This window comes from Lithobates pipiens, unplaced genomic scaffold (genome assembly GCF_037356315.1).
Source record: "Lithobates pipiens isolate NorthernLeopardFrog02 unplaced genomic scaffold, aLitPip1_a1.2 Scaffold_8, whole genome shotgun sequence".
Classification (NCBI taxonomy): Eukaryota; Metazoa; Chordata; class Amphibia; order Anura; family Ranidae; genus Lithobates; species Lithobates pipiens.
Window position 1 is genome coordinate 541,505,773 of NW_027507903.1, and position 18,426 is coordinate 541,524,198.

Consider the following 18,426-nt stretch of genomic DNA (forward strand, 5'->3'; position numbering starts at 1 on the left):
CAAAATCTATCCTCTGGTGTGTGCACTGTAGAGCTAAAATATCAAACAATCTCAATTAACCTAGTTGAAACATACTTATTCAGCACCTAACCCTTGTTGCTACAGTCTCAAAGTATGTGGCTAATGGTCATAGTGTACTATAGCTCAAAACAAAAAAAAAGCCAGCACTCCACCAATAAACCACACAATTTTAATGAGGTTATATTGCAATGGTTTATAGTCTTAGGAAAGGATCGCAACCTGGCCACCTTATATACATTGGTGTATTATGCCTTTTTCTTGTTCAAACATTGAGCAAAGCAGAAGCCATACGGAATATTGCTGTCCAAAACTGTTGTGCAACTGGGCAGTCCACCATATGTGTATGTGCGTGCCCGCCTGGCCACAACCGCGGAAGCACACAGGGGGATAGCCTGGTACAAATTTAGATATCCTTGCTGGGACCAAATACCACCTCATAAGAACCCTGATGTTTTGGGAGGATGTTTTGTTTCCAAGGCAATCTCCAAGTCTTTGGACCACTGTGCAGCATATGACAGTAAACTACATGGCGGGGATGTAAGATGACTATATAAACAAGATATGATTCCAGGGGCGTGCGGATCTGAGTCGCACATACCCTCATATAGAGATAAACTATATAGAGATAAATGTGTGTGTATGATTGGTTGAACAAAATGGGCGACTCAATCCCACAGAAGTCCAGGCTTGGAAGGAGTTGGGGTCACCGGCGTATAGTAATATGATGCCCGCAGATGGGATCTCCCATCCTCGGCGGGCATCATATGACGTCCTCCCCTTCCCGGCCGTCTAAGGGTGCGCGCCCCCGCCGCGACGCTCGGGACCCGGTGCTCATGTCCGGCGGCTGTGATGTCCACCGGGCACCCACGATTGCCCGGGAACACAGCAGGACTGTGGATCTGTGTGTGTAAACACACAGATCCACGTCCTGTCAGAGGAGAGGGGACCGATGGTGTGTTCCCAGTACAGAGGAACACCGATTGGTCTCCTTCCCTTGTGAGTCCCCTACAGTTAAAATCACTCCCAGGGAACATAATTAACCCTTCCCTAGCCCCCTAATGTTAATCCCTTCCCTGACAGTCACATTTATACAGTAATCAGTGCAATTTTATAGCACCGATCGCTGTATAAATGTGAATGGTCCCAAAAAATTTTCAAAAGTGTCCGATATGTCCGTCACAATGTCACAGTCCTGAAAAAAAATTGCAGATCGCTGTCATTACTAGTAAAAAAAAACAAAAAAAACCCAAAAATGCCATAAATCTATCCCCTATTTTGTAGTAGCTATAACTTTTGCGCAAACCAATCAATATACGCTTATTGTGATTTTTTTACCAAAAATATGTAGAAGAATACATATCGGCCTATACTGAGGAAAAAATTCATTTTTTTAAAAAAAAATTGGATATTTATTATAGCAAAAAGTAAAAAAATATTGTGCTCTTCTTTTGTTTATAGCGCAAAAAATAAAAACTGCTGAGGTGATCAAATACCACCAAAAGAAAGCTCTATTTGTGGGGAAAAAGGGACATCAATTTTGTTTGGGTGCAATGTCGCACAAATGCGCAATTGTCAGTTAAAGTGCGACAGCGCTAAAAACTAAAAATTGGTCTGGGCAGGAAGGGGGTGAAAATGTCCTGTATTGAAGTGGTTAAAAAAGGAGAGGAGGGGGGTATGAGGGGATGCTAGGTCAAAGGGGACCCACAACTTCTCCCAAAGTTGGAGGGAGTGCCGGGTTATAGGGTTAGTTATGGAGCCATGGTCAGATCTGGACATCCATAGTAAATTGCTAACAGTTAGGGGGTGTAAATCAATGGCTTCTAAACCTACCCATAATGGTATTTCAACCTCTTTGTGGTATAGTGTGATCTGGGCTAGCTAGGCAGCATAAAAATAACATCGAAAGGCCAAGGCCACCACTGAGCTTACTACGGAGCAATACGGTTTGTGGTACCCTAGGTCGCATGGAGCCCCAGATATATTTGAATAAACGGCCTTGTATGGCTCGAAAAAAAATAAGAGGGAATCACGACCAGGAGAACACTAAAAAGATACAAACAATTCGGTAATAAGGTCATCTTGAAAGCCGCCACGCGCCCAAGCCAAGAGGCGCATATCGGTTGCCAAGCAGCCATCAGGGAAGACAAGCGAGACAACATGGTAAAGATGGGATGGATTACTAGTTAATTTAATTCCTAAATATGGAAAAGTCATTGAAGACCATAGAAATTGGAACTTATTCTGTAGGTGGGTAAACTCAGATTGCAGAAGGGACACGTTGAGAGTCCTGGATTTGGATGGATTAACCTCAAACCCAGACACCAGTGCAAATGTATCCAATACGTGGAACAAAGTTGTATGAGGCGAAGTGATAAATAGTAAGCCATTGTCAGCAAACGAGCATAATTTATGGGTCGTGAAAGCGACCTCCAGACCTTTAATGTTTGGATTCGCTCTGATCAGGTTTGCCAAGGGCTCAATTGCTAGGGCAAAGATTAGGGGCGAGAGAAGGCATCCCTGTCTTGTACCCCTCCGAACAGGGAAACAGTCAGAGGGACATCTGGAATACTTGATAGTATTGAGAGTATGCCTGTGGTTGATTATAAAGAGAATCTATCCACTGTAAAAAGTTAGGGCCGAAGCCCCAACATTGAAGTATAAAATGCAGGTAGGACCATGAGACTGTATCAAACACCTTCCAAATATCTAAAGAAAGGAGATGCATGGGAATCTTACGGGCTCTAGCCAAGTGTTGTAATAGGATTACTCCTTATATATTACCACTAGCCTGGTGTTGCGGAATGAATCCCACTTGGTCCTCATGGATTAACCCCCCCCCCCAGGATTAACCCTCCCCCCAATGATCAGGTTGAGACGAAGTGCCAATATCTTGGCGAGTAGTTTGCTATCCAAATTGAGCAAGGAGATAGGCCTGTAATTAGACCAGAGGGTGCTGTCAGTGTTGGGTTTCAGTATCATGGAGATCATGTCAGTCAGTGTGTTCCGACCAATGGTGTGTTGCTTAAGTAAGGTGTTAAAAGGGTTTGAGAGAAGTAGGGCTAGCGTGTCTGCAATTTTTTTAAAGTATGTGCTTGAGAGGCCATTTGGGCCGGGGCGTTTATGGGGTTTGAGTGTCTTGATCGCTAGGAGGACCTCCTCAGATGAAACAGGGTGCTCCATAGACTCTCGGTTGGCATCTGACAATTTGGGTATGGGTATATGCTGGAATAAGCACTCTGCCTGACCCAAAGAGAATGAGGCCTTGGCTTTGTATAGCTGTGCCAGCCTCCTACAAAATTCAGAAAGTACCTTAACAGGGTTACTGAAGTGAACATCTTTAGCCAACTTGAGCCTGACCTAGAAATGTGTGGGGCTTGTTGGCCTTAGTATAAATTGTGTGGCAGGGCCTACGAATGGCCTTGTCCGCTGACTCAGACAGGAGCAGGTCCAGTTCAGCCTTAAACTTCTCTAGTTGGAGCCTGTTGGTTTCAGTAGGGGATGCTTGAAATTAGAGGAAGTGGGTATGGTAATCTGTCTCTAGTTGCTGTAATTTTCATTTTTTATCTTGGTGAAGATGTGTAGAAAGTGTAGAAGATGTGTGCTCCTGTACCTTTAAGAAGGGGTGGGCTCTCCTTCAGTCCACCTGCCCTAATTTATCCATCAGAATCCATGTGCCTCCACTGTGGGGACACTCATATTTTAGTGTTAGGACCACAGATAACAGGGTGCCGTGATGAGGCTCTGTGGCTTATGCATGTGTTTGCAAATGTGTGCGGACTAAGCCCTTGTTTTTAACATATACTGTTAGACAGGTTAATTTGGTTGTCTGCAAGCTGGTTGGTAAGTAGGCTTGGGTTTTATCCTGGACATTCCCCAGGCTTTGTTTTTACGTGTTTTAGCCTTCCAATGTTGCTTACTGCGATAGCCAGCTATAGATGAGGGCGGTGGCAAGTTTTTTGTTATCTCGGTTGTATGGAGCCGACTAAAAAAGGGCTCCTCATGGGAACACAACCAGGAACAGTTCATTGCACAATGGAGAGTGGCACAGTTCACTCAGCCTGGTGTTAATGCTGAAGGATCTCTGGAGCTGGAGGCAAATACATGTGATGGAGTTCCCTTCCTAATAGAGGATGGACCCTGGGGGGCACGATTCGGAGTGGTGGTGTAGGGATAAGCAGCCGAACGGGCAGGTGTTCGGGGCAATGAGGTCTCAGATACCTGGGCAGGAGCTGCGAGTTGTAGTAATTCCAAGAGGCGTTGTAAAGCTTCAGGTGAAGTGCAGGAGTTCTGTTGGCCTTGATGGGTGAACGGCAGGGCAGGCGGGAACAGCCATATATACTCGAGTTGATGCTGCAGCAAGATTTGAAGCTGGGGCTTCATGGCACGGCGTTTGGCTATAGTGAGGGGTGCTAGGTCAGAGAAGAGTTGGTATGCATGACCCTGGAACAGGAGAGTGTCCTCATTGCGGGCAGATGAAAGAATCTGCTCTTTGGTGTGAAAGAAATGTAGTTTGACAATTATGTCAGGGCCCTATTGATCCTGTCAAATTCCAAGCGTTTTTATTTAATGATGTGAGTACCCATTTACGCTTTTAATGTTAATAAAAGTTTTAAACGGTATTTCACTATGAGGCTGTATTTTCTTCTTTTTGGCCTATAATATACGTGGAAGAATCTCTGTCCTCAGTCACCCCAAAAGGTGGATAGCCATTTCATCTATTTTTGGGTCATCTCTCTGTCTACTCTGGTACCCATGAGAAGTTACAAGTTTTGCCAGCTGTTTTTTCGTATCGATTTACATCAATAAACTCGTGTGACTCACTAGGTATATACCTAACTGGGTCCATTACATCTGGTAAGCCTCCTCTCAAGTGGTGGTGGATTTCTGCAAAGTATTCACTGAAGTCACTATAACTTCTCAAGATACTGCACTTTGTCACCATATTGTTTCACTTATGGACTCTTAACACGTTCACCTTGGTGGATATACGTATATCAATTTTTTTTTTTTTGTATATTTGGATACAGTGTTGTCTAAAACATAGAATCATTAATAGTGTTAATTTATGCAGAGTTGTTTTCACTATTAAAGTTGATTATATTATTTACATTGGTAAAAGATTATATAGATATTGTTATAATCTAAGCGCTGCACCTTTTTTATTATTTCACCAAATTCCAAGCGTTCAACTGGGATAGAAGGAGAAAGTTCCTGGAATAAAGCAGTAGTAAGAGAGGTCAGATCATTGATGGATTCAGGGATTTCATGGAGCCTCAAATTAAATCTGTGTGAACGAGCCTTCCAAACGGAAAAGGAGCATGTTATTTTCTTTTCTGAGTGCCTCATGTTCCTGGGCATGCTCCTGCAATGTGAGCTCCATATTATCTACCCTGGTTTCAAGGTCAGCTGTTTTCTGGCCTAATTCCCTTATCTCACGGAAAAGCCTATTGGTGATCTGGTCAGAGGTGACTTTAAGGACCTTCTGCAGCATTGCTTCCATATATCTGAGGAAGTCTTTCTGAAACATACCTGCTTGTGGTATGACTGGAGACCCGCTGAGATTGAACCCTGCATCAGCCTCGTCATCGCTGTCCGTGAGTCCGGATCTGGCCCAGGGAAGCTGCGTGCTGCTGAGCCGCGGCCTTTGCCGCCATCTTGGAGGTGGTGTGCAGGGTGGCTCAGGTCTGGATTAGAGTCCTGAAGATGCAGCGGGGAGTGCGGAGCTCTAGTGTGTTACGTCCGCCATGTCAAGCCTCTTGCATGCGCCCCCCCCGTATTATGCCTTTTTATACACTTTTTGCTGTCACCATTACAATATGATCTTATTTAAATTGTACAATTTGTTGGTAGAGTGCTGGCTTTTTTTTCTGTTCCCCTATTACCTGACATTATGTTTTGGGGTTGTGGGAGGGAAATGTAGCACTGGAAACTGGAACACAAAAATGATAAAACATACAAAATGTAGATACAATCTAGATAAAACTGACTTGGCTCCCGCAGTACAAGGTCATAGTATTGTCCATGTAACCAAACTGCTGCCCTAAGTTTATAATATGATCTTCAACATAGAAACCTGATGTCTAACCTGTGCCTGTATCAGATTTGGCCATGCATATGCATAAGCCTGTGCTGTGATTTCAACAATATACTTATCTAGATTCCAATGAAAGAATGAGGGAAAAGCTGAAAATTCTTAACAGAGACCACCAGACGTTCTTGTTACTTTGGTGTCCTTAGGATGGACAGTTTTAGATGCTATTTACTCTCGTAGATGGCTTGATTGTTGTCCACACCTGTCTGAACTGTAGTTATCAGACATTGGGTGTATAATGGTCCTTCAAATAAATAGTGTGTTATGACAAAAGGAAAGTAGCTGTCAATCTAGCTCCATCCACCACGATTAAGGTACGTTTGGTACCCAGCCTTTAATCTAGTGGGCCTTCCTCACCCTGCACATCCATCTCCATTAAAATTCCCCTCCAGTGCTGGTTCTACTGCTGTTTGTTGATGGAAGTGACAGAATGGAGCCAGTCACAGATATGAATGCTGCGGATATAGGACAGCTTCCCACCAGACTAAACAAAGAGAGAGGCAAAGGGCGACAAGGATTTGAACTTCACAACCAGGAAAGAAAATAGACTACTGCGGCTGTAAAAATCATTAATACTCACCTAAGGGCTTTTGTGAATGGTGACTCCGCTGGTCTTAATACTGTCATTCCTCCTCACATGGACACCATAGATTGGTATATGTTTCAATGAAGGATGCAGCAGGAGTTTTCATGCCAGGGTTCCCCAAATGTTGTAAAAGGTTGAAAGGCGCATACCAAGTGATGTCCATTTACAATGTAACTAATTATGTATTGAATTATGAATTATTGAAAGTGATTTACAACAATAAGATTGTATACTTCAGCAGCATTGGCAACATGGGCAGCAGAGTTAGAAGGCACTACTTCCCTGCGGTCCTCGATTTAGGCTTTATTGCTTTGCATTGGCTTGGAGAGGCTTCCATGTGTACAACATCTTTTTTTTGTTAGGCAATGGTCTGTATATTAAGGTTTAATTTTTATTTTTATTGAAAAAGAAGCAAACAGCAGATTAAACAAATTATATGAGGTTTACAAAGCCATAAATGATTTCATATACCAAAGTACATATTGAGATGGCACTACATATGAAAACAGTCATAAGGAAGACAAAGCAATATGAATCAAAAAGAGCCAAATGACCGTGGTCTGTATATTAATTGTTAAACCCATTCATGACTAAACATTTTTGGAGCTTAGATGCTCAGGCAAAAGGGTCCCTTTAACACCCCTTACACACAGGGCTGGGTGGAGGTAGGGCCAGATTTAGACCTTGGGGGCCCTGGGGACTTCAGCTTTGGGGGGCCCCTCATACACAGAGTTGGTTTACATTCTCAATGACAGTCACACATTTTCAAAATGAATGACAAGTTATTCTGAGGTCATGCATGCACACACGTGCAGTCATCAGCAAACCTTCCTTAAGAGCGTACATGCTCTGTGTGGTTCACTTGAGCTACCAAAATTTGTTTTTAAAAAAGATACAATATACCATTGTAGAGTAAACACTTTTACAGATGATGGCTGGCAAAATATTACCTCCCAAGATACATTTAATAAAAAAAAGTTGTTTTTTTATTATTATATATTTTATATTATTATTTTTTTATCATTTTATTTCGTTTAATATTATTTTTGTATGGATGGGGCCCCCTCCTGTCAGTCGGACCATTGAAGTTGACCCTTTTGACCCATTATAAAATCGGCACTGTGTGAAGGTGTGGGTAGTAGAGGTGGACACCTTGGGTTCTTTAGCAGGAAGGAGGGCAGGAAGGAGCAAAGAGGACAGGAAGTGCTGCTGATGAAGTAGCTCACACACAGTTCATGGGCAGGGCGTACTTTGGCCTCTTGGTTTTGGGTGCTCGTACATAATTGGATATTCATAATTGGATATACTAAACGAGTAAAGCATGTTTGCTTTTCAAAGAGAATTTTCACTTAGATATGCAAATTAGGTGAAATTAAGTGAAATTAAGAAAAGAATACCCAATCATGTGGAAAGAGAAAACAACAACAATATTTTTGCTTGTTCAAGATTTATGGATTACTGATGAAATATAATCACACACATAGGTTGGCCTTGAATTCGCCTTCAAAGTGAAAATGCACTTAGCTTAGTGATTGAGGCAAAACTGTGCTGACTGACTTCAATTCTCCAATCATATTTGAGCAAAATCTTTTTTTTTTTTTTTTTTTTTTTATATATTTCCTTTAGGATGATTGGGTATCCTTTGAAAAGTACATTTTCACCTAGTCGACCTCATTCACATAGATAAATAAAAATGTAATCTGCAAAATAACCATAATTGACTCCTTTAGTAACCCAAACCCAAAGTGATTACATGTTACTGTTTTAGTAAATCGATCCCACTGTAATGATTTCTAACACAAGGAGAGTGCACACGGAGAGAGAGGCACAGCACTGTCCTCAGGATGGAGAAGTGGTGACAAGGGACCGCAGGTAAGTGTTTGGGGACAGAGGGGCATAGAAATGTATCGGGACATTTTTTAACTTAATGCAGAGAATGCATTAAAGGGTAATTCTATTTTCTCAGGAAAAAAATATAGCAAAAAGTATATTAAAAATGATAGGGCATATTATTGAAAATTACCTTTTATTTTCCTGTCATTTTTTTTGTAAAATTCAATGCAATAAGGCAACCTGGAATTCTTCTGTACACAGCTGGTACACAGAACTTCCCCAGAAATGTAATTTCCTGCTTGTGTGATTGGCTCACTGATTTTCCCAGAAGTCTGCACTCAGATACAAGACAGATTTTAGGCATCCTCTGCAACAACATTTTTGTTTTTTTAGATGCTATCAAAGGGTTAGTCACTTCTAAAGGGATGCAGATCCTGCAGCTTATCTCATTAGAATACTGCCAGTGCACCAGCTGAATAATAAATGAAACATCACTCCCATTCAGATTCACATTGCAAACAACAAATAGCTTTTCCTTCAGAGCAGAAACAGGCAGGACTCTGCAACAAACTTTCCTAACCTCTTCAGGCTGAGTGCACACAAATATGTGGCCGCTTGGTGACTGAGCCTTGCTGCCAAGTGGCCGCATATTTGCATGCAAGAGCGCTGACAGAGCTGTGCCAAGAGCATGTTACCAGTGGCTTACTTGCTGCCATCTTGCTACACCCTGCACTCGTCCACAGTAAGGATACAGTGAAAAGGTGGCAAGCGGACATCTTGTTACACCCAACAGAGTCTGGCATTTCACACTTATTTTTACCACTCAGTGGAGCTTACTGCATATAGTGAAATACAGTATTTGGAAATCCGTATGACTGTTTTGATGTTGAATTGTAAAATCAGAGTTGTTCTGTCAGATCAGCAAACCTGTGAGATCAGCAAGCTTGCCGCTGCTTTTACAATTCAACATCAAAACAGTCAAATGGATTTAAAAACACTGAATGTCACTATATAAGCTCTGTTTAGTAGTTAAAATTAATGTGAACTGCCAGACACCGGCGGGTGTAACAAGATGTCTGCTTGCCACTTTCTCACTGTATCCTTACTATGGACAAGTGTGGGGTGTATCAAGATGGCGGCGACAGGACGTCACTTCCTTTACAAATTCTGACAGGCGCCGAATCTGATGAAACACCGGCAGGTGCCGGCTTAAGAGGTTAAAGAGGAACTTCGCTCTGGAGAAAAATAAAGATAAAAGATAACAGTTAAAAATACTGTAGCTGCTGAATTTTAGTAAACATGCACTTACCAGTCCAGGGATCCAGGATTGTCTTCACCTAAACCAGCTGTGACTTTCTGGCTTCAGAGCTGGCTTCCCACTGTGCATGCTTTCCTAATGGATCCTTAACCTCCTGGAATCTGTGACATGTCCCAGGAGGTGCGGGGGACCTGGGCGAGCTGGGCAGAAGTGGAGCGGGTACCTCACAGAAATTGGTACCCTCTCCAAGAAAAAAAAAAGAAAACCTTCAACAGTGGTGGTGGGGGGAGAGGTGAAGTAAAAGCAGAACTTCCCTTCCCCTTCCCACCAATGTACGATGATCACACATAGGGGATTGTTTTTTTCTTAACAAAAGTGGAGTTACACCTTAAGGTAAAAGAAAGCCTAGCATTTAGCACTCTTCTGCTCCTCCATGTACTGCATCCCCTCATAAAAGACAGCAGAGGAAAGGTGCCAGAGCATTGAGCTGTTGTCTCTCTAGGCTTATCTCAGATCTGCACTCTGATAACTGTGTATGGGGGCTGAGAAGGATACAGGAGAACATGTGTGTTCTTGTCACCACCATACCAGGCCCCATACAGGCCAATGGTGAGTGTGTCTCCCTATAGCTGACTATTGACTGAGCCGTACTGTACACAATAGCAGCATGCACACCGCTCAGGTTACAGCCTCCAGATGTATGCATAACAGGCGTAAGTGGCTGATTCCTTCCCCAGGAATTGTCAGGCTTTTAACAGTATTAAAGAACCCGTTTACCTGGGCATGTCACTATTAATCTCTTGTACCAACACTTGACAAGTTTGGAGGATCAGCCACCCCTCCTCCTCTGACAGGTCCTGCACTCACATATAAGAGGGGATCGGGGGGGGGGGGCTGGTGACGACAGGGGTCTGTGTGTGGCAAGGCATGAATGGTGCCTAGAACCAGCAATAAGTAGGTGACACCTCACTGGGAGGCTCTTGTGACTTTGAAAACCAGACGATTCCATGCTACACTTCAGATGCTTGATGGATTATACAGATATGCTGACAAAAGTTACATTTTTGCATACAGTTTTTTTACATTCTTAATACAGCAGAACTATCAATCAACATTGAGAACTGCCATTTCTATTTAAATTGACCACATAACAAAAAAAACTTTATGTGTAAAATAGAACCCTATGGGCCTAATTGACTAAAGTGAAGCTCAATCTGCTTTCAGGGGTGATCACTGTTTATGCATCCTGACCAGTTAATGTGTATGTTAACCTCCCTGGCTGTATGATTATTTCAGATTTTTGATGCTCAAAGGGGTACAATGTTTTGCATGGAAATTTGGCGTTTTATATTGTAGGCCTGTAATTTTTAGGAATAACTCACTTAAACCTGTCCAAACCAGAGTCTAGTAGTCATCCCGGGTATGATAAAGTTTGAACCACGAAATCATGAATTATAAATTATATTATAATATAATAAATGACTATAAATAATTATAACAAATATTAATATAATAATAATAAAACATATTCAAATCAAAAACACTGAAATTTGTTCAGTTGCAGAATTGTCGCTGTCGTTACTTTCAGTGTTTGATGACGGATCTCTCCACAAATCGCTATCGCTCAATTCTGCAAGTGATTCTAATTTATTATCACTTTTTTCTAGCTGGTCTAAAACTGCTTTTGATGTAAAGGGATGCTTTTTGGTTGCTATGGACAATTTCCAGTTTCCAGGCAGAAAGAACAGTATTTATAATATAAAACTGCATACAGGGCACTGGACAAACCACTAGGAACAAAAGGGAGGTGAAATGATTTGATACAGTACTGTACATGGGACAGTACAGAGTAGCTAATAATAAATAAATGAAACTGACACACAGTATATTTGGTCATAAATGGCCACGGTGTTTATTCAAGGGGTAACCCAAATTAGCTACATTCACATTAACTAAAAAATCAGCTTTCAGCATAGAATTAAATTTCAAAATTAACAAAATGATCCAATACCAGATCTCAATCACCATGTCCTTCCAGACTTATACTGGAAGACGAACCCCCACTGAATATCACCGTGACTAAACAATCATAAAAATAGGGAGGGGGGGTGGGAGCGCAAACTGGTCCTCTTCAGGTGGCTGTGAAGCTGAGGTAGCGTCCGGCTTATATAAGCAGTCATAGGCGCGAAGAAACAGCCCGCCAAATTCCTCCAATGACGGCTTGTTGCTAAGGGATATTGCGCCAATAGCCCTGCTGAGAGAAAGGAGAGAAAATGCACAGGCAAAGAGCCCTCTGCCCTGTCCCATGCGGGCCCCCGGTTAATGCCGGGAACCGAACATGGGACAGTACAGAGTAGCTAATAATAAATAAATGAAACTGACACACAGTATATTTGGTCATAAATGTCCACGGTGTTTATTCAAGGGGTAACCCAAATTAGCTACATTCACATTAACTAAAAAATCAGCTTTCAGCATAGAATTAAATTTCAAAATTAACAAAATGATCCAATACCAGATCTCAATCACCATGTCCTTCCAGACTTATACTGGAAGACGAACCCCACCGGCCGAAGCCAATTGTGAAACAAAACGCTGAGGCCCCCCCAACACCGTGGCTTTCTCTATCATATTCTGCAAACCTACATTGAAAATGTCCAGACCTATGTCCGACAAATGTACCAAGTCTGATCTATAGAGACCTGAGATAAAACCTTCCAACTCAACGTGGCGATAGGATAAGTTATTGGAAGAAACCAAAAAATTATGAATGGTCCTATTTAAGCGTCTACAAATCTTGTCTAGATAAAACAAATTGCTAGAGGGGGACCAAAGTAACCTAGGAATCATCTCAGAAAAAGCGATAATTGCGGATGGAAAAAGGACCTTAAACGAAAAGAGATCCTGTTTCATCTCACATAAAAGATTCCAAGTTTTAACTTTACCAATATCATTTGCCCCAGCGTGGATTATTAATAGATCCAGGCTGGGCCAAACATTATTTAAATAAATTAATTCATTTCTTACATCTTTCCAACGTAACCCCCTAACACCATGCCAAAAAATTTGCAAAGCATGAACCTTAAAACCCAAAGTCTTTTCGAAATTCCGTGTTTCGGCTCTTTTGTAGGCCCAATGAATAAATGAATGGCCTATAATCCAGACCTTGAACCTAGGAAAATCTGAAAAGAAACTTAATTAGTAACTAACTCAGGTCGAATGTAAGACTTATATCTAACACTGTCCCAACGACCCAACCTCTGAACCTCCTCAGAAGAAAAACCCATAGAGTTAGCAGCAGTGGCAGCCCCTATTCTGAAGGAGTGAAATGAGAAATAAAAGCCTGACAAACCAAGGGTTTTTAGACAAGAAGAAAGGACAGAAGAAAATTGATAACGAGTAAGAGGAGACAGGTCATTGTGAATAAAGAATGACCCGTGAAAGAAAGGTCTAAAGGCGATAAAATTTAAATTATTTTGGACCGGGCAGATAGGAATATACCCTGCCCGACCCAACTTAATCATGCGTCCCTTACCAACCTGATCGGTTTTTGATCTTCTGATGCATATAGTGATAGAATCTGAAGAAACAAACACATCACTATCTAACAGGATAGCGCATGAAGCCTTATTTGAGGCGGAAAACTCACCCAGCCGTAAAGCACCAAAAAATGCCAAAGAAAAAGCTGCGTTAAATAATAAAATTTCATAAGGGGAATAGCATACTGAAGGCAAAGTCTGAATTAATTTAACCAAAAGATCAATAGAAATGGGTCTCCTACCATCTCTAACCAAATGGGAACGCCTAAAACCTTTCAATACCTGACGTACTGTATAGAAAGAAGACAAGGCCGGAAGGTCAAAAAATTTTAGAAAGAAGGAAACCCCGGCCAAAATTTTATGTATAGAAGCTGCACTAAGGTTAGAATGGATTAAAAAAATAACAAAAGACAGAGCTGTGTAAGCATTACAACTGGCAATACTTAAATTGTATGTAGAGCAGAAACTATCCCATCTCGACCATGCTCGCAGATAGTCCTCCCACGTTCTCAGTGAAACGGAGTTCTTTAAATTGGCGGAGATTAATCCCAAATCAAGCCCCAGAGGAATTCCGGGCATTGGGAGCCAATTGGGTCTGCCTCCGGAGCCAATTCGTGGAACCTGGAAAACTGAAGACGAGATAACGAGTCTGCAATGCTATTGCTTACACCTGGTAAATGTTTAGCCTTAAGCCAAATATTATATTTCATACAATGGAGAACTAAGAAACGAAGCAATTTGATTACAAAATCAGACTTAGAAGATAAACAATTAATCGCGAATAGGACACCTTTATTATCCGTGTGAATTAAAACTCTCCGATTTTTAAACAAATCACACCAAATAACTACCGCCACCACTACTGGGAATAATTCTAACAAGACTAGGTTACGCGCAATGTCAGGAATCCTCCAAGATGTGTGCCACTTTGAAGCACACCAATGACCTGCCAGGAAGGCACCAAAGCCTATAGAACCTGAAGCGTCGGTAAAAAGGCCTAGTTCAAAATCGTCTATAAATTCTTTCTGCCATACCGTTGATCCATTAAAACCTAACAAGAACTCATCCCATACCTTTAAATCATCTTTAATGGCTTTTGACATGGTAACATGAGAAAAAGGATTTTTTAAATCCTTTGTAGCCCTAGCAAAAAGGCGAGAAAAAATCCTAGCTACCGGAATTACTCTTGCAGCGAAAGCAAACAAGCCTAATAGAGATTGGACATCTTTAAGCAGAACTCTCCGTCTAGATAGAAAAGAGGATATTAGCGACCTAATCTTGAAAAGCTTTGATGGAGGCAATCTGAATTCCATGGCATTTGAATCAATGACAATGCCCAAAAATTCCAGACTAGTAGATGGAAACACTGTCTTCTCCTGGGCAAGGGGAATGCCAAAATTTTCACAAATATCAAAGAAGGCTGACAAAGAATCAGAGCAAACAGAACATTCAGGTGGACCTATGAAAAGAAAATCATCTAGATAATGAATATAACCAGCACCGGGATGCACCACAGACACTACCCATTGAAGAAAAGAAGAAAAAGCCTCAAAGTAAAAACAAGATAAGGAGAAGCCCATTGGCATACATTTATCAAAATAAAAATATCCGTTAAAATGAAAACCTAGAGAACTAAAGCCTTGCGGGTGTACTGGGAGTAAACGAAATGCAGACTTAATATCCGCCTTGGCCATTAATGAATTCCTTCCAAAATGCTCAAGGAGAACCAAGGCCTCATCGAAAGAAGCATACGTAACTGAAGCATCGAAATCAGCAACCTTATCATTAAGAGACTCGCCAGCAGGGTATGACAAATGATGTATTAGGCGAAAAGAGCCTGGCTCTTTTTTGGGAACTACGCCCAATGGAGAAATTCTGAAGTTGGAGAAAGGGGGTGAGAAGAACGGACCCGCAATCCTGCCCTCTGTTAGTTCTTTCTCAATTTTAACCCTAACAACCTCTGGGTGTGAAAAGACCGAACGCAAATTGTCCACTAACTTACAACCAGACCCAGAAAAACCAGGGACTAAAAAAACATGCTTGAAGCCGCTATAAAGCAGCTCCGCCATCCTGGTGTTTGGATACATTTCTAGCCAAGGAAGCATGTTTGACAATTTCACCGTTGTCTGTGCCTTTTGAAAACCCATCCCTGGATTGAGGCTGACCTGACATGGCAGAGGCCTTTCGATAACATCTACAAGCCGGGTGTGACCCTGTACAATATGAGCACTCGTGTTTGTATCTACAGTTGGCCAGAAATCTGCATTGTCCTTCATTGAATGCAAAGCAGAAACCTTTGCGAAATGAATTATTAGTAGAGTTGGGTGCTTTGAATTGCACCTGCGGTTTTGGAGGCAACATCAGATTTAACCAGAGGCCAACGTCTTTCACACCCCAACGTAGAGAAGGGTGTACCGCCAGCTTCTGCCTGAAATTCTCATCATAATGAAACCATGAAATACCCCCGAAATGCCTAAAGGCCTCAGCAACAATGTCTAGATGTTGAAATAGCCCAGAATATTTTTCTGGAAATTTTTCACCCATAACTGAAGCGAAAATACAGAATGCTTGAAGCCAATTCTGGAATGTTCTAGGTACTGCTCTCCTTCTATCTTCTTCTGAACGCTCCTCTGATTTCTTATCTAATTTAGAAAGAAATTCTTTAGAAGAAGGCAGGAGGGATAATAAATCAACAAATTCTCCTCTCCAAATTTTCTCCTTAACTGAGGAAGACAAGTGGAAACCTAACGGGGAGATTTCGCACGGAAGTGCCTCTTTCATACAAGCTTCTGCTACTTGACAAGGTGTATTATTACAAGAACTAGGCTGTAAAAGACCACCAGTATTCACTAAAATGCTCTGAGTTCTTAAAGGGTTAAACTGTTTCTCCATAGGAATAGTAACATTACCCTGCGAACGCATAGCGTTCCAGACAGGGCCAACCTTTAAAGCATCCGCAGTGACTGACTGCTGCAATCCAGTACCATCTTGATAAGCACCAATATTTTGTGCACCTGAAGCAAGCAAAGGCTGCACATCTTCCCTTACACCAATAGGGGGAGCAGTACTGATATTCAAATGATTAACAGGATTTTGTAATATCGCTCCAGAATACTGAGCACCTGACACTGCACCAGAATACTGTGCACCTGGCTGCAAATTATAGGAAAAAGTATCAGAAGACTGTACACCTGACATAGTATTAATAGGAGCACCAGCAGGCTGTGTCTCCTGAGCTGCACCAAATAAATGTGCCCCTTGTAAGGTACCAGAAGGCAGTGTCTCCTGTACAGGGATAGTTGTTTGAACTGAAACATTGTTTAATTGCTGTCTATTCTGAAAAGAACTGCCAGCGCTTGCAAACAGAGCCCTGGCAATGAGAGAGGGAGAGGGAGATCCTTGTTCCCCTTCTGACAGGCTAGTAAAAGCATTTGCTAATGAATTAAGGATAACAATTAAGTCAGGTAAAGAAGAAACAGGATTCTCACCAGGCGGAATATCTGACACAGCATTCTGTCCCAAAGGAGCTGCAGCGCTGGTTTCTGGAATGGAGGATGAGGAGGATAAAGTTGCAGCATCTTTAAGATACCTGGAACGAGAAGTAGAAGTGAAAGAATCTTCCTTAGAATAAGGAACAGCAGGGGCTGCCGACTTTTTCTGCTTCTTTCCTTTTCCTACAGGTGTGCGGGAGTTGCCAGCTGAAGGAGAATTCCTGTGTTCCTCCATAATGTTCGGCATGGGCGTCAGACAGGCAGGGAGAGAAGAAAAAGCAGGAGGGTCTTCAGCTAAGCAGTGCCTCAGCCACTCCTCACCGCCCGAGCTTTCTGCTTTTTCCAGAAGCTGACGAAGGAGAGACTCCATTCTAACTGTACACCTGAGCGCAAACTGGTCCTCTTCAGGTGGCTGTGAAGCTGAGGTAGCGTCCGGCTTATATAAGCAGTCATAGGCGTGAAGAAACAGCCCGCCAAATTCCTCCAATGACGGCTTGTTGCTAAGGGATATTGCACCAATAGCCCTGCTGAGAGAAAGGAGAGAAAATGCACAGGCAAAGAGCCCTCTGCCCTGTCCCATGCGGGCCCCCGGTTAATGCTGGGAACCGAACATACTGTATGTATTGTGCGTTTTTAACTTTTTGAATTTGGCGCCGTGCTCCGTCCCCATTCGTCGCAATGCTCGCAGGGAACGGAGCTTGGTGCTGTGATACATCGAGCGCAGACACAGCTTGCAAACAGAGTGGGAGGATATCGCAGGATCCTGGGGACAAGGTAAGTAACTTTGCCTGGATCCTGCGACGAGATCCCGAGTGTTGCTTGTGGTTACCGCTTTTGGTACTGAAAATTCACCCCGAGCCACACTCAGGAATACCACTAAGGAGGTTAATCTAAAAAGCTGACCATACATGTTTAGAATTTTATTAGAAAATGTTTGTTCGAAAAATCGAAGGCGAAGGATGGAGAGCTCTTCCTGTTTCTTATCTAAGCAAAAAAAAAATAATAATAATTTCTGTTGATGTGATTGGGAGGATACAGTGCCTTAAAAAAGTATTCATTTTCCACATTTTGTCATGTTACAACCAAAAACTTAAATGTATTTTATTGGGATTTTATGTGATAGACCAACACAAAAGTGAAGTGGAAGGAAAATGATAAATGGTTTTCCAATTTTTTACACATAAATATCTGAAAAGTGTGGCGTGCATTTGTATTCAGCCCCCTTAAGTGCCAGTTCACACTAGTGCGATGCGAGAACCCTGCAAATCAACTGCGGCACGCATCGCACCCGACACGAACAGCAGTTCACACTGCCATATGCGAACTGCTGGGGAGTGTCATTATATGTTAACGACACCCCCATTTCAGCTCGCATATCGCACTGCGAACTTAAAGTTCAGACATGAATCGGATCGCATATGTGTGAACACACATGCAATCCAATTCTGGTCCAAACAGAAAAAAGGGTCCTGTGAGTGTTTGGACCGAATGCGGTGTGATATCTGCCATACTATCTGTGTGGCTGACATCGCACCGCACAGACATCGCATGTAATGTGAACAGCAGTGGCGCTGTGAATTACATGCAATGTCTGGCATCGCAATAGT

The 18,426-nt window shown here is 42.2% G+C and overlaps 1 protein-coding gene across 1 annotated transcript; it reads right to left on the minus strand.

The window, feature by feature from the left end:
• Positions 1 to 9,740: 9,740 nt before the first annotated feature.
• Positions 9,741 to 17,408, minus strand: LOC143962249 (uncharacterized). The gene is made up of 3 exons (XM_077471570.1): positions 16,817 to 17,408; positions 13,439 to 13,957; positions 9,741 to 9,766 (listed from the first exon to the last, which is right to left on the minus strand). Exons 1-3 carry the CDS (start codon positions 17,397 to 17,399, stop codon positions 9,741 to 9,743), a joined length of 1,128 nt encoding a protein of 375 aa, XP_077327696.1. The 5' UTR covers positions 17,400 to 17,408.
• Positions 17,409 to 18,426: the final 1,018 nt, after the last annotated feature.